Source organism: Protopterus annectens, chromosome 15.part0 (genome assembly GCF_019279795.1).
Source record: "Protopterus annectens isolate FY-2018-M chromosome 15.part0, PAN1.0, whole genome shotgun sequence".
Taxonomy (NCBI): Eukaryota; Metazoa; Chordata; order Ceratodontiformes; family Protopteridae; genus Protopterus; species Protopterus annectens.
This window is the reverse complement of record NC_056749.1, coordinates 95473705-95489595: the sequence shown is the minus strand read 5'-3', so window position 1 is coordinate 95489595 and position 15891 is coordinate 95473705. Positions and strand designations below refer to the sequence as shown.

The 15891-nt window shown below is 46.4% G+C and overlaps 1 protein-coding gene across 1 annotated transcript in view; it reads left to right on the top strand.

Annotated features, from left to right (window-relative positions):
- LOC122789795 (adhesion G protein-coupled receptor E3-like) overlaps window positions 1–15891 on the top strand; it is a 1074489-nt gene that overhangs the window by 340998 nt on the left and 717600 nt on the right. The window contains exon 4 of the mRNA XM_044057237.1: window positions 1402–1481. Within this exon, the coding sequence (XP_043913172.1) occupies window positions 1402–1481 (80 nt within the window). The remainder of the gene's footprint in view (window positions 1–1401; window positions 1482–15891) is intronic.

Genomic DNA, 15891 nt, shown 5'->3' with positions numbered 1-15891 from the left:
GGAGCAGTGTACGTGATACTGCAAGCAGCTCCATCATCCCTCACATGCAGGAAAAGTGCACATGATACTGCAAGCAGCTCCATCTTCCACAGCATGCAGGAGCAGTGCATGTGATACTGCAAGCAGTTCCATCCTCAGTAGCATGCAAGAGCAGTGTACGGGATACTGCAAGCAGCTCCGTCCTCCCTAGCATGCAGGAGCAGTGTACGTGATACTGCAAGTAGCTCCATCATCCCTCACATGCAGGAACAGTGCATGTGATACTGCAAGCAGCTCCATCCTCCACAGCATGCAGAAGCAGTGCACGTGATACTGCAAGCAGTTCCATCCTCTGTAGCATGCAGGAGCAGTGTACATGATACTGCAAGCAGCTCCATCCTCCACAGCATGCAGGAGCACTGCACGTGATACTGCAAGCAGTTGCATCCTCCATAGCATGCAGGAGCAGTGCACATGATACAGCAAGCAGCTCTATCCTCCACAGCATGCAGGAGCAGTGCATGTGATACTGCAAGCAGTTCCATCCTCCATAACCTGCAGCAGGAGCAGTGTACTTGATACTGCACGCAGCTCCATCCTCCCTAGCATGCAGGAACAGTGCACGTGATACTGCAAGCAGCTCCATCCCCCTAGCATGCAGGACCAGTATATGTGATACTGCAAGCAGCTCCATCCTCCCTAGCATGCAGGAGCAGTATACATGATACTGCAAGCAGTTCCATCCTCTCTCACATGCAGGAGCAGTGTACATGATATTGCAAGCAGCTCCATCATCTCTAGCATGCAGGAACAGTGTACATGATACTGCAAGCAGCTCCATCATCTCTCACATGCAGGAGCAGTGTACGTGATACTGCAAGCAGCTCCATCCTCCACAGCATGCAGGAGCAGTGCATGTGATACTGCAAGCAGCTCCATGCTCCCTAGCATACAGGAGCAGTACACATGATACTGCAAGCATCTCCTTTCCACTTGTCATTGGTGTGGTTCTAGCCCTGGATGATAGTAATGGGGACACTAAAAAAATAGCGCTACAGCTAGGCAACTGATGGTCAGTTCGCAACATGCAAATGTTGTGGGAGAAAATGGCAGTAAGTTTTCTCAGTCATGACTGAAGCTCTGAAACACTTTGACTATTGTAACTGTAGCAAGACACTTGTTAATTTTGTAGCAGGCAAATTGCTATAGCTTCAGAGGACAGAGTTATTATTTATCTGAAGTTGAGGACAGTAATGATAATAATAATAATAATAATAATAATAATAATAATAATAATAATAATAATAATAATAATAATAACACTAATAATAATAGTAGTAGTAATAATAATAATAATAATAATAATAATTAAGGTTAGGGTTATAATAATGATGATGACTGTGAATATTTTCATTTCTTTAGGTCAGCCATGTCAGTGTTACCCTGATCCTACAACTCCACAGCATTCTTTTGTAAACTTAAATTTAACCGAAGAAACTCAGGTAACTATGCATATTGATTTGCAAAGTAAATGCAAATGAGTGTGACTGCTACAGAACAGAATTCCATGAAGAGATAATGTTACAGAATTTATATGTTAAATGTGCCACAGTTATTTGAAAAATCCATCAGTGTCAGATGAAAAACTTGTTAAACTGGGGTTTAAACATGGTGTCATTTTCAACAGTCAATGTTTGCATGATACTGAGGATGAGGTGACACCGAACATAATTCAGTCTACAAGCTATCAGCTCCTAAACAAATTGTCTTCCTTCTAGTGCACTGGTCATTTTATACAAACATACATGCATTTCAGAATGACAGCCCGCAGAAATGAGGCTTAAACTGTGGAATCTAGACATCAAATGATATGTATAAGTTATCTTCCAAGAATATTCATCCACGTGTAGTCAGGAAGCAAAGTTTGGACACAGTGCTAACTGCTTAACATGGTCATGGGTAAATATTTAAATGCATTCTTCTTCCCAGTGTAGAATACGTTTCTATTGAAAATGTTGAAACTATCAAATGAAAAGAGTATGTGTGTGTGTGTTTTGATGGTGACCACAGATGTGTGTATGTGTGTGTGTGTGTTTTGATGGTGACCAGAGAGTATGTGTGTGTTTGTAAATATATGTCTGAATGCATCTATGTGTGCTTTCATGATGGCCAGGGATTTGTGAATGTGTGTACGTGTACATGTATGTGTGTGTGTGTGTGTGTGTGTGTGTGTGTGTGTGTGTGTGTGTGTGTGTGTGTGTGTGTGTGTGCTTTGATAGTGATCACAGATGTGTGTGTGTGTTTGTGTGTGTGGGTGTGGTGTACATGAGCAAGAGTGTTTGTGAGTGTGTACATTTTGAAGGTGGTTGAAGGTGTGTGTGTGTGTGTGTGTGTGTGTGTGTGTGTGTGTGTGTGTGTGTGTGTGTGTGTGTGTGTGTGTGGGCATGTGTTTGGGAAAGGAGGGTGACTATATTAACAGAAACATTCAGCTGTTATGTCACTTAACTTTGGCAAGTCCATTCTCTCTCAATATGTTAACACAGAGCATAAATACAAACCGTGTTGTGCTCCAGCTACAGATCTATTGAGTGTGTATCTATTCAGGTACTTAGTTGTTCCCATTCACAAAATAAAAATGCTACCAATGAAGTGCAGGTGACATAATACATGTTGTCTAGAAAGATCAGATAATAAAATAACTGAACATGTTCCTCTTCCTGTAATCCTGTAACACAGCATAATCAATAGTTTCTGTGGCTCTAGTAGTTAACAACAGCTTTTCACAAAAAATATCAAAAACAAACCCAATATTTGCAAGACTAAGTCCTAGAAGAATATAAGTTATATTATGATATCTGTTTGAATAAGAAGAGTATTGCACAAGGTTAGAGCTGCACTGACCTCTAGGTCACGGGGGTAATGTTTCATTTTAGCAGTATCAAATATTCCAAGAGCTTGATTTAATTAATAGCAATGGATGACAATTTGATTACAAATCAGTTACATCCAATATACAAGAATCAAACTTTTCAGTTACATCTTTAAGATTGTTTTCAATTGAAATAACTGTGTACCAGCCCCTGCAAATGACTACAAGCTTCAACAGTAGTGTTATGTAGTCACTGTGTAAGTTTGAACAACCAAACTAAATTGACATTGTAGGTTTGGATATAGAAAAAAATCAGTTTGTTAGTAATACAATCATCAGTTTAACAAATATCTAAAATGTTTCTAACAAAATCACTTAATTCCAAAATATTTTAATTCCATACATACAGTCGATATAAAAAGTTTACACACCCCTGTTAAAATTATTGGTTTTTGTGATATAAAACAATGAGCGCACAATGAATCATTTCACAACTTTTCCCATCTTTAATGTGACCTATAACCTGTACAATTCAATTGAAAAACAAACAAATCTGTGATAGGAAAACAAAATAAAAATGTGCAATATGCTGGTTGCATAAGTGTGCACACCCTTAAACTAATACTTTGTTGTGTGTGTACATCCTTAAACTAATACTTTGTTGTGTGTGTACATCCTTAAACTAATACTTTGTTGAAGCACCTTTTGATTTAATTACAGCATTCGGTCTTCTTGGGTACACACCTGCTATCAATTAAAGAGACTCTGATTAACACCAAATAAAGTTCAGCTGTCCTAGTAGGATTTTCCTGACATTTACTCAGTTGCCTGCTACAGCAAAAGCCATGGTTCACAGAGAGCTTACAAAATCATCAAAGGGATCTCATTGTTGAAAGGTATCAGTCAGGAGAAGGGTACAAAAAAATTCCACAGCATTGGATATACCATGGAACACAGTGAAGACGGTAATCAAAAAGTGGAGACAATATGGGGCAACAGTGACGTTGCAAAGAACTGGATGTCCTTTCAAAACTGATGAAAAGACGAGACGAAAACTGGTCAGGGAGACTACCAAGAGATCTACAGCAACAGTGAAGGAGCTGCAGGAATTTCTGGCAAGTACTGGTTGTGTACTACCTGTGACAACAATCTCCCATATTCTCCATATGTCTGGACTGTGGGGTAGGGCTGTAAGATGAAAACCTTTTCTTACACAGAAAAACATCCAGGCCTGGCTAAAATTTGCAAAACAATACATCAACTCTCCCAAAAGCATGTGGGAAAATATGTTATGGTCTGATGAGACCAAGGTTGAACCTTTTGGCCACAATTCCAAAAGGTACGTTTGGAGCATAAACAACACTTTGCATCACCATAAAAACACAATGCCCACGGTGAAGCATGGTGGTGGCAGTATCATGCTTTGGGGTTGCTTTTCTTCAGCTGGAACTGGGGCTTTAGTCAAGGTGGAGGGAATTATGAACAATTCCAAATACCAGTCACTTTTGGCCCAAAACCTTCAGGCGTCTGCTAGAAAGCTGAAGATGAAGAGGAATTTCACCTTTCAACACGACAATGACCCCAGGCATACATTAAACTCAACAAAAAAATGGCTTCACCAGAAGAAATTTAAAGTTTTGGAATGGCCCAGCCATAGCCCAGACCTAAATCCAATAGAAAATCTGTGGTTTGACCTGAAGAAGGCTGTGCACAAGAGATGCCTTCGCAACCTGACAGATTTGGAGCGCTTTTGCAAGGAAGAGTGGGAAAATATTGTTAAGTCAAAATGTGCCATGCTGATAGACTCCTACCCAAGAAGACTGAATGTTGTAATTAAATCAAAAGGTGCTTGAAGAAAGTATTAGTTTAAAGGTGTGCACACACAACAAAGTACTTGTTTAAGGGTATGCACACTTATGCAACCAGCATATTGTACATTTTTTTATTTTTTTATATTTTTCCCCGAACAGATTTGCTTGTTTTTTAATTGAATTGTACAGGTTATAGGTCATATTAAAGTTGGGAAAAGTTTTGAAATGATTTATTGTGGTCACATTATTTTTATATCACAAAAACCTGGCATTTTAACAGGGGTATGTAAACCTTTTATACCACTGTAGTAGTATCATTTCAAAGACAGTGAATAAAAAGTCCATCCCCGGGATTCATGAACCTTGCGCCAGGCGCCAGCATAGCGTCGGCGTTATAACGCCAAATATGGCTGCTTAGCGATTCAGGTATGAATGAATTCCACGTGCACTACCGGCGTGCGCCGGACCGTCCCCGCCCCCGGCGTAGGTATGCAAAACACACTGTGTGCGGTATTGCACCATGCAAATGAGGGCAAATAGCGATCCACGAAGTGGCGCAGGCGTAGCGTAAGAACGCGGCAATGTAAACCAAAAACGGTTTACATTTACCCAAACATACCGGAGGAGTAACGGAAGGCTGTCAAAGTCAGGTATCATATAGGTGCAATATGCCAATGTGGAAAGGCACCGAGAATGTCCAAAGAAAATATGCACAAAATGTAAAAACGACATAAATGGCACGTAGAAAGAACAGCAGACCCGGGATGTGTGCACAGAAGTTGTAAAGCAATGAAATAATATGATAATGTCCGAAAAGAGCATTAGAACACAAATCAGCTGCACAGCCACCACACACCATAGTATGTATGTAAAGCTGCAACCCCAGCGCAATGGTTGTCAAGGAGTGGAGGCGGTGTCCGGCGCCGTAACCAGGTATTAGTAGTCAATTCCATGCAAATGAGACAGATAATAGTGAATCGCAAAACGGCGCCAGCGTAAGGATGGAGCAAACGGCGAGCGATGCGACACTCCGGAGTGGCCTACACGAGATACATGTCAACCACACAGGGGTGTGCCACTGTAGGAGGAAGGATATTGGAGGACAGCAAATCTGGGCTGTACAATGCACATCACAGCATCAGGACTGGCGTGTTAGGAAATAGATGCGCTGACAGTACAGAATGCGCGCAATTGCATGTGCACGAGGATGACTACGTTCCCGAAACCAGTCATGTGACGGCCTCACCGGCAACAACCAGGGATATAGGAAGGTAATGTGGAGAATACGAGGAAATGCGGAAGCAGTGTAAATGTATCCGTAACGAGCAATTAACACCAATCAATGCAGGAAGGGCAAACGCCGGCAGCTGATAAGTCTGCATGCAGACTCCTGCAGAACGGGAAAGGGGAGGCATATGAGAGCAAAGATAATAGGGGATGTAGTAGAAATGCAAAGAGCAAAGAACCGGAATAGCACAGCCAAGTACAGAGGTAGCATAACTGCGGCTGCAGATAAAATGCATCATATGCCATGTGCCTGCAGGATGCAGTAATGTAAGATGCCAGGCGAAGGCAATGCAGGCAACTGTAATGTAACACTACAGGCAGTACCGTTGCAGCTGCAAGCGTAAAACCACGGAAATAATCCATGGATAGGGCCGCACAGACACACCCAATGACTTCACCGGGTATACAGCACAACAGTAATAAATGTGAATGCGCACAACACACAGCGCGATTTCCCAAACGCCGCACCGTAGGGTGTAAACAGATGGGGAACTTTTAACATGTATATGCTGGGTGCCGCCGTGGCCGTGATGCATAGGTATGTGGCAGAGACAGACGGAGTTGCGGAGGGTGGTGCCGACAACTACCGTAGGCCTCACAGGAGAAGGAGAGTGTTCAGACCAAGGGTGACCTACCAGGGGCTGCGAGACCTGGAGATAGTAGAGCGCTACAGGGTGGACAGGGACACGTTACAGCAAATAGTGGAGCTGTGCCGGCCGCCTGAGAACAAGAGACAACAGAGGGAGCCCATCCCAGTGGACACAAAGGTATGTGTGAGCTTGCGAATACTGGCTACAGGTACCTTTCAAAGGCCAAAGGGGACATAATGGGCATCTCACAGGCATCAGCATCCAGGGTACTACACCAGTTCCTGGATGCCATGTTACCACATGCCCATGAGCACATAAAGTTCCCCACATCTCAGGAGGAGTTGGCTAGCAATATGCGCCGCTTCCACCGTGTGGCACAATACCCGGAGGTCCTGGGTGCGATAGACTGTACGCACATAGAAATCAAGTCACCACCTGGGGAGCAGGGTAGACGCTACATAAACCGCAAGGGATACCCCTCCATCAATTGCCAGGTCATGTGCAATGCGCAGGGCATTATCATGGATGTGTGTGCTGGCAGCCCTGGAAGCTACCACGACTCCCATATCTGGCATGCCTCACAGCTGTATCAGGTATTCGCCAGTGGGGACATCACACAAGGTCACCTTGTGGGGATGCTGGCTACGCACTGGAGCCGTGGTTGATGACACCCATCAGAAATGCACACACACACATGCAAGAACGCCATAATGAGGCACACGCACAAACGAGAATAATCATAGAGCGTGTGTTCGGGATCTTGAAATCACGGTTCCGGTGCTTGGATACATCCGGTGGAGCCTTGCAGTACTCTCCAGGCACAAGTGCCCACATATTCATAGTATGTTGTATGCTACACAATATGATTCTGCGGAAACAGCTGCTGCAGGGACATAATGCCGGAGGGCCACCAAGCCCGCCACAACTGCCAGGGCAAGCACAGGCACAGGCAGTGCGGCGCCACCCACACACTGAGCCAGACCCAGTAGGTAGACAGAGGCGCCCAATATGCCTACGCCCTGGCAAAGAGGGAACGATAGCACATACTTTGACAGTGTAGGCCCCATGGACTGACACCTCCTGACCTGCACACACAGTAAAATGGACGCCACACAAACATGTCCGCCCGTAATGTGTACCGTATGTGCGGACGTATGTGTGACTCCAACAAAGGCACCGGCCAAACACTGCACACCCAATAGCCAGCAGAGCATGGAACGCCAACACCTCAACGCACGCCGGTTCAACAGCACACGGCGTAGCCATATGCTGCCACTATCGCCGCAAGTCGACCACACATGTACGCATGTGCATACACAGATACGGAAATACATATCAGTACACATGTAGAAATATATGCGCATACACAGATAGAAAGTACAACAGGGTAATATGGAACCCAGGGATGCAAGTTCACAGATAAGTAAGACGCGAAATCACCACATATTAAACATAGTGACCGACAACCCGATCATCCTGGAGGGTGGGCAGGGCAGGTAACGCCAGCCATGGAAATGTTAACCTGCATCAATACATATCCGCGTGTCAGGATGGTCACCAGTCCACGGTACAGTAACGGGATATGTGTAGGGTCACCACCTGTCCCACGTTGTGAGGGACAGTCCACCTTTGGGCAGTTGTGTCCTGCAAAAACATTGACAAAATGGCAAATGTCCTGAGATTGTAGGACAAAACCATTTCCCATAATTACTTTATTAGTTGCAGAAAACAGTTATTTTGTAGAAGAAACATCTAAATATGATAATAAACAGAATAAGCAACTGTAATGCTACAGCTTTGTATTCCGTCAAAAAAGTGAATCGCTGTCCTTTGTACTGGCCGTGGGTATGTGTTGGCATGCAAAATCTGGCGTTTCTACTAAAAATGTCCCACTTTGGCCATTTGAAAAGGTGGCAACCCTACATATGCTCGTGTCATATCCATAGGACATGAGTGCGGAGATACACGCCGCCACCGGCGATGCGGCCAACGTAGGTATTGTGGTCAACCGTCGGTGCGAAGCGGAAAGCATACCAGTGAAGTGTACGACATTATGAGGAACGTACCTCATTTGGGGTGTAAAACAGTTCATGTTCCTCGCAGTTCCTCCAAGTTCCACATTGAAAATGTCTCTCAAACATCCATTGTTAGGAATGTATATAAATGACATCCTGGTAAATAGAATGTACTCATAGTAAGTTAGTAAAGGTTCTTCACTGTAAGTAAATCAGCATATCATAATCAACCTATGACCTACTTAGCTGAAGTTGTCACTATGCCATTACTATGTGTTCCACATTATGCCCATGTGTTTCACATTACTACTGTGTGTGTTCCCCACTCCGGAAATAGAAGGTTGACAGCCATGGCGGCAATATGTGTATGTGTGAGGTGAGGTTGTCGTGTGTTCCGCTGTGTGTGTGTAATGTGTGTGCCAGTGTAAACTGTGTATGAAGGTGACATGTCACAGGCGGAGTGTAATAACAGGCGAGGCATACAGTACAGGAACCATAGGCGTATGTACAGCAGTACCCACAAAGTAGTACTGACATCTCCTCAGTGGCTATGCACGTGGCGACGTAAAATGATGCAAAGCGCAAATGTCCCAAAGTGTACCACAGGGCCATAGCAAACAGGAGATGCAAAGGACGCATGTACAAACCACGACCGTAGGTATGGCGGCCATAACGTAGACTCCACACGGTCCGTCGGCAACGTTACACAGCATCAGGCATGTACGGCGAAAATACGAATGTGCCATCCCGGCACCGATCGTGAACACTCACGGTCCGGTAAATACCGCGGTGTGTTCCACGACCGTGACGTAAGCAAGCGGCACATGAATAGGAGGCTACCGGTAGCATACAGTCCGCCCCAAGTATAGGACCACAATCACCGTAACTATCAGCGACAAAATGCCAATGGATGGTAGGCACGGACGAACATCCGCAGATATATAACCGATGTGAAGGAGGAATACGTGCAGGAAGCACACATGCAGGCGATACCGACAGCAGATGACATCAACAAAACAAACATTCCCGGAACAACAGACAGGTAACCCGCAGCTCCCCAAGCAGGGATGGAGCACACACACAAGCATATCTGGTATGTATAAATGCAAGACTCACACGCCGTACCCGTCACCCACATCCGCAGATATACCCCATTGCACATATCAAAGGGATAACAGCTAAAACCGTAGCAAACACATACAGGCAGTGAATGACAGCGGCATACCCACAACAAGCTCCTGGGAAACACTAGCAGCGGCTCATGCATCCATGCATTCGCTATGTACAGGAAAATAACAGCCATGTAACACATTTGAATGCACAACGCCATCGACAGACGCCGCCAGGACACGGGGACCCACATGTCGAACACAATACCATACCCAACACACACAATCCACGGCTAACACCACAGCGAAATGTACCCGACACCACACATAGCGGATGCAGTCACACAAACATGATACAATACATACCATCCTCACGAAGGTATTGCAAATAACCAACGGCCACACGAGGAAAGAACCATGGCCTAGTGCCGACGCCAGAACGAACGAAAGGAAGGGGGATCACCGCTGATATGCGCATAAGTACACACCGAGGAACAGCTATTGGCCTGATTAACCCACATGCATCAGGCGACGACGAATATAAGGAAGACTCCCTGGATATTCAAACCGTATGTTCATACCGAACTCATACAAACTAGAGAAAGAGAAACAAGGGAATAGAGACGAACTCAGAACAAAAGGCCGGAAAGGTATGTCGAACCCACGACATGTACTGGTGTGTAACGCATGATACGTATGACGAATCTGTACAGTATGTGAACAGTGTGTGTAGGTAAAGATACCTGTCCATCAGGCAGAGACCGGCGAAGGTTGGATATGTGATGCTAAAGCAGCGCAGCATACCAACAACTGTGGACAACGTGTGCACAGCAGTGGGACAACATGTAAACACCCGGGATAACCCCAGGGCCGGCTTGCCACCCTTTCAAAAGGCCAAAGTGGGAAATCGTTGGGACACACTTCAGATGTTACAGGTGGACACATACCCATGGTCAGTACAAAGGTTAGAACTCTACTCTTTTGCATAAAGAAAAGTGTAGTCTTGTAGCAGTTCAGTTGCTTATTGTGTGTCTTGTAACAGTTAGGAATGTACATACATAAATAAGTATGTTATGCAACTCTTACATAAGAATGGGATATAGTGATGTCCCACAATCTCAGGACATTTGCCATTTGTGATAAATTTTGTCAGGACACAACTGCCCAAGGAGGGACTGTCCCTTGCAAAGTGGCACAGGTGGTAACCCTACCCCAGGTCTGCCATAGGGGTTGCAAACACAGAACAATGCCACCACCCACGCCGATGCTGGCAGTGGATATCCAACACTGAAGTGCCACAGCAGGATAGGACATTTATGTATAGTGTCACAGCACACATGTGCATGGGCATATACCGTCGATGTCATACGGAATGTGCGCACGACGTGCACCTATCCCACGCAGTAGGGGCGACTATGTCAATTATGTGTAATGCAAAGCTGGCATGATGGATATGTTCACAAATCATAGACAGTATCACAGGCATAGCATGCATGATGGAGCGATGGGCTAATGTTATATACATACACAAGATATGTATGGCCTGCACATATGGGACAATGTAGTAGCAGAATAGGTACCCGAAATGGAGGTAACAGCAAGTGACCATGTCCAAACGTTCCATAGCAGGTGCAATGTGTGCCACAATGATGTCCAGCAGGGCCGTGTGTAAACACATGTGCAATGTACACAGTACTGACACCCCCCCCCATGGTAGTGTCCACTGAACGGCAGAACTGGATGTCAACTGTCATGTCTATACAATACGTCCGCTGTGGTGGTACCATGGGTCTGTGTCACCCTACCAGCAAGGCAGCTATCACATGACTAGTGACACAGTGTGCCCCTGTGGGATGTGCACAGGACCTATGTCCCACAGCATGGTGTGTGTCCAGTCTGTGGATGTCACACAGACGCCCGGGCTGAGCAATGTGGCATGTGTGCACACATGCAGGACTGCTCCTCCCCCCCTGCCCACAGCAAACGCCATGTAGGAGTACTACATGCATCAGTACTGTGGAGAACATGGCCCATGGCAGAGTACATTACACCCCTGTGTTAGTGGCATGCAGGTGAGCACAGATGTGTTACATGACTGTCATTTGCATATGTCAACTGTCTGAGCTGGGTAGAGAGCACAGCATGACTATACTGAGACATGTAACGTTGTATCCATTGTGTAAGGTACACCACACATGTGTTATTGTAACACGGCCTGCGTGTACATGTGTGTATGGCACAGGTACAAGGGCACCCAAGGTATCAGCTAGACATACGGTCCAGAAATGTGTAGTCCTGCACATGTGTACCCACGCTATGGTGTAATATGGCAACCACAGCACCATGTGGGCCATGTGTGTGTACATCAACCATGTACAACGTGATATGCCTGTATAGGGACAGTATCCATGTGACACACACCGCATGACTGTCAGTATGCAAAGGTGATGTGTATGCACTATGTGTGATGTAACTGATGCAATGATATCTACATGATATATCTGCCACACTGACACCTGTATGGGTGTCAGCAACATGAGTAGGATGAGCTAGAATGCTGCCAGGTATGTAGAAGTGGTATATGTAGGCATGTACAGTACTGTGTGACAGCAGGTAGTGTACGTATGCAAATACTGAGCATGAGGGGCCACATGTCTGAGGAACGTGCAATGCCACACGTCCCTGAAATGTTGTAGTCAGCATGATATGCCTGCACCACTGTGTGAACTGTACAGAAGGCACATGGCGTAACATGCCGATACATAGGGTCCGATGTGATGCTGGATGTGTACACTGTCAATAGCATAAAGTGGAATGGTGCTGAAGGGCAAAGAGCGGATCATGTCTGATGTGATACCCTCTGTACCACCCCAACCACCCATGCAATAATATGACAGGTGGCCAGCATGGGATGTGGTGTGCTGTGGCACAGAAGCCCAACAAGGGTGCCAGGAAAGGCATGCAGGTAGTCAATGAGTGTGTGAAGCATGTATGTCAAGATGTGGCCCAGTGCCATACTGAATGGCCCAGTCATGGGTGTAGAGATGCAGCCCCATACGTGCAATGCAGTACCATCCATGTGTAGTGTGATAGATGTGGTAGTGTGGTGGTCAGGGTGCACAACGTGCATGAATGGGCTAGCAGTCACTGACGTGTGCTGCTGCAGAGACATGTAACAGCCAGGTTGGCGGGATACAACAACTACGGCGGTTGGAGGTGACATTGGGACTGTGTTCCCAGACATAACATGTGCATGCCAGTACTATGTATGTGTCCACAGGGTTAATACAATGTCCAGCCAAGGATTGGAACCCTGTAGTGAGTGAGAGTGTGTATTGTTGGTAGGTACCCCATTGGCAGGCAGGATGCCAGCAACATCTGTGTCGTCAATGCCTGCATGACCGTGGTATGCTGCATTGAATGTGGATGTAGTCAAACAGCAGAGACATACCACCACACTGCGTGAGGGCCCACACTGCAATGTCTGGCAGTCATGTGTAGGTAGCTAGCTGTGGAGTATGTCATGCACCAGCAGGACACACCATGACTGTCAAGTGACACACAACACACAGGTGAACAAAACTACCGTGCAACAGCCTGCACATGTGCCCATACAGCACGTGTGCATGGAACAGGAATACCACTGTGGCGTCTGTGAAAATGCCAGCACCACCATGTCTCAGTGTGGAATAGCATGGTCCCTACCAGTGTGTAAATGTAGCAGAAGTGCACTGTGATCACTGTTGGCATAGGCACATAGACTGTCCATCGGACGGGGTGCCATGCCCTCAACTACCTCTGTCAGTGGATGTCAGTAATACCGGCTGTAGTGTGTATGTACCATGCATGCTGCTATGGTTGTGTGCTTAGGGTGTGGCTAGCAGGGATGGTAAGCATGGATGTTCAGCAAACAGAGGGGGGAGGTGTGTAGGCCTAGCATACAGACACATGGAGGTTTGGTGCATGCTGAGGGTAGTGTAGGTATGGTATGTGTCGTGTAATGTGTCACCCAGCTATGCGTACTGCATGGCCAAGCATGTGTGGGTACGTGGGAGTCCATACTAGGGAAGGTCGTGTTGCTGGCAATACATAGCAGTAGCAACTGTCCCAGGTGCAATGTACAGCATGCCAACCCGACTGGCATGTAACCTGTGGTGTACAGTGTCTGCACTGTCGCGTGTCACAATGTGTGTAGTGGCCACAAACATGGGTATCTGAACATGGACTACCTATGATGCAATGTGTCATGGGAAAATACAGTATGTGTGTAAATCACGGTGTGGTGTGGGAACCACCCACCTGTGTGTGTTGCAGTCCAGGTATGTGACTGGGAGGTATGATCTGTGTACAATCTGGACTGGCAGGTGTGCCGTGTAGGGCATGGAGGCAGGTCCCAGGCACCGTAGATAAATGACATGTGTGCTGTACTGTGTGTGCAGTGCTAGTGTACAGCACAGTGGAGGGTGTAAGCATTGTCACACATCACTGCATGCTGTGCCTACCTGTGACAGCCCTGCCAGAGACAGACATGTGACACCGCTGCACAGGCAGCATAGCATGAGAAGATGTACATGTGGGCTGCACACCTTAGCCAGATGTCCACACGTCATGTGTGCCACGGTAGTGTGGTTCAACACGACTATCAGACTGGACAAACAGCACATGCCTGCATAACAACAGTATGACCATAGTCAACAGTCCCAGTGACAGAGTAGGCCAATGTAGACTATCCCTGCATGCAGACCAGTGGCTACTGGACACCTGGCTAGACACACACCTGGACGGTTAATTCACCATTGAGCCATCACATGTCCACGTCCATGTGGGCCGTACAATGTCATCACAGGGTGGTCACAATAGCAGGTGGCAAGGCAGACACGGTGTACCAGGTGATGTGTCATGTGTGCATATGTTGAGTAGCACAGCCGTTCACATGTCTGCAACATACTGGTGCACGATGTATACTGTTACATGATGAATGGAACTGCACTGTCACCCACTACAGGGCCAGCTGGCACAGGTGTGGTGTGACTGGTGTAACCCATGTTTGCACAGGATACACACTGCTGTTGTAGGCAGCCATGCTGGTGGCCACCAGTGATATATGCAGTGGTCATACAAACATACCGTACACAGTGTTCAGGCAGGAATGTCAATTGTCGTGGACGATGTGCTGCTATGTGAATGTGGGTGTTTGTTGTGAATGTCACACATCCAGAAGACACCATCTGGTGCAGTCATGGTTGTCAACACCGGTACACACATCCACAGCAGTCAGAACCCAGTCCCGACAATGTGTGTCAGTCACCCTTGTACCGTGTGACATATGTGCACATGGCGGAACACCTCCCACTGTCATCTAAGCTGGCTACATGATGGCTGGAATGTGCTGTAGAAATGTACAATGCTGGTAGCCCAATGAAGTACCTGGAATCAGACACAGTACACTATGTCAGCCATGTAAACCATGCACAACAATGACTGCCCAACAGACACAAACAATGCATTGACACATGGAACATGTGCTCATGACAACCCCCACTGAGGTATGTTGCACATATAGATGTACAATTGTCATCTATGGCCATAGCATGGATGCAGACACACATACTCCACAGGTAGTACCATGTGATGTAGGTTGCTTGTGTATATGTCACAGTAGATGTACACAGACATGTCCTGCATAGCCGTCATGTAGGGGTAGCTGTGGTATGTCACTACTGGACATGCCCATACAGATTACCATGTCCCGCAGGAGATGTGTTAGGTGTGTACCACATGTGACATGCTGACAACAATCTGCGATGTGTATGGCTGCCGGTGTACCTGTGTGACAATGTCTGTGATGGGTGCAAAGGCACATAGTATCGTATTGTATGCACACAAGCCCCACATAGCTGCATAGCCTGAACATACAGTACAAGGAGTGTGTGGGATGATAGCAACCCACAGGTGGAGATGGGTATGGACGGTGGCCCACAACCACATGTGTGTACGGTGTTCACGTCCACGACACATGAGCATCTGAGAGGCTAAGCGTCACAGTTGTACAGGGTCGCATGTACATATGTTCAGCAACATCCCTGTATGTCCCACCACTGGCCTGTGGACCGATGGACAACAACCAAATGTGCAGGTATGAGATGTGCACAGCACATCACAGATGCCTACCGTAGAACAGGCCTACCATGTAGACATGTGCACAGTAGGTCTGCGCCACCTGCAGTCAAA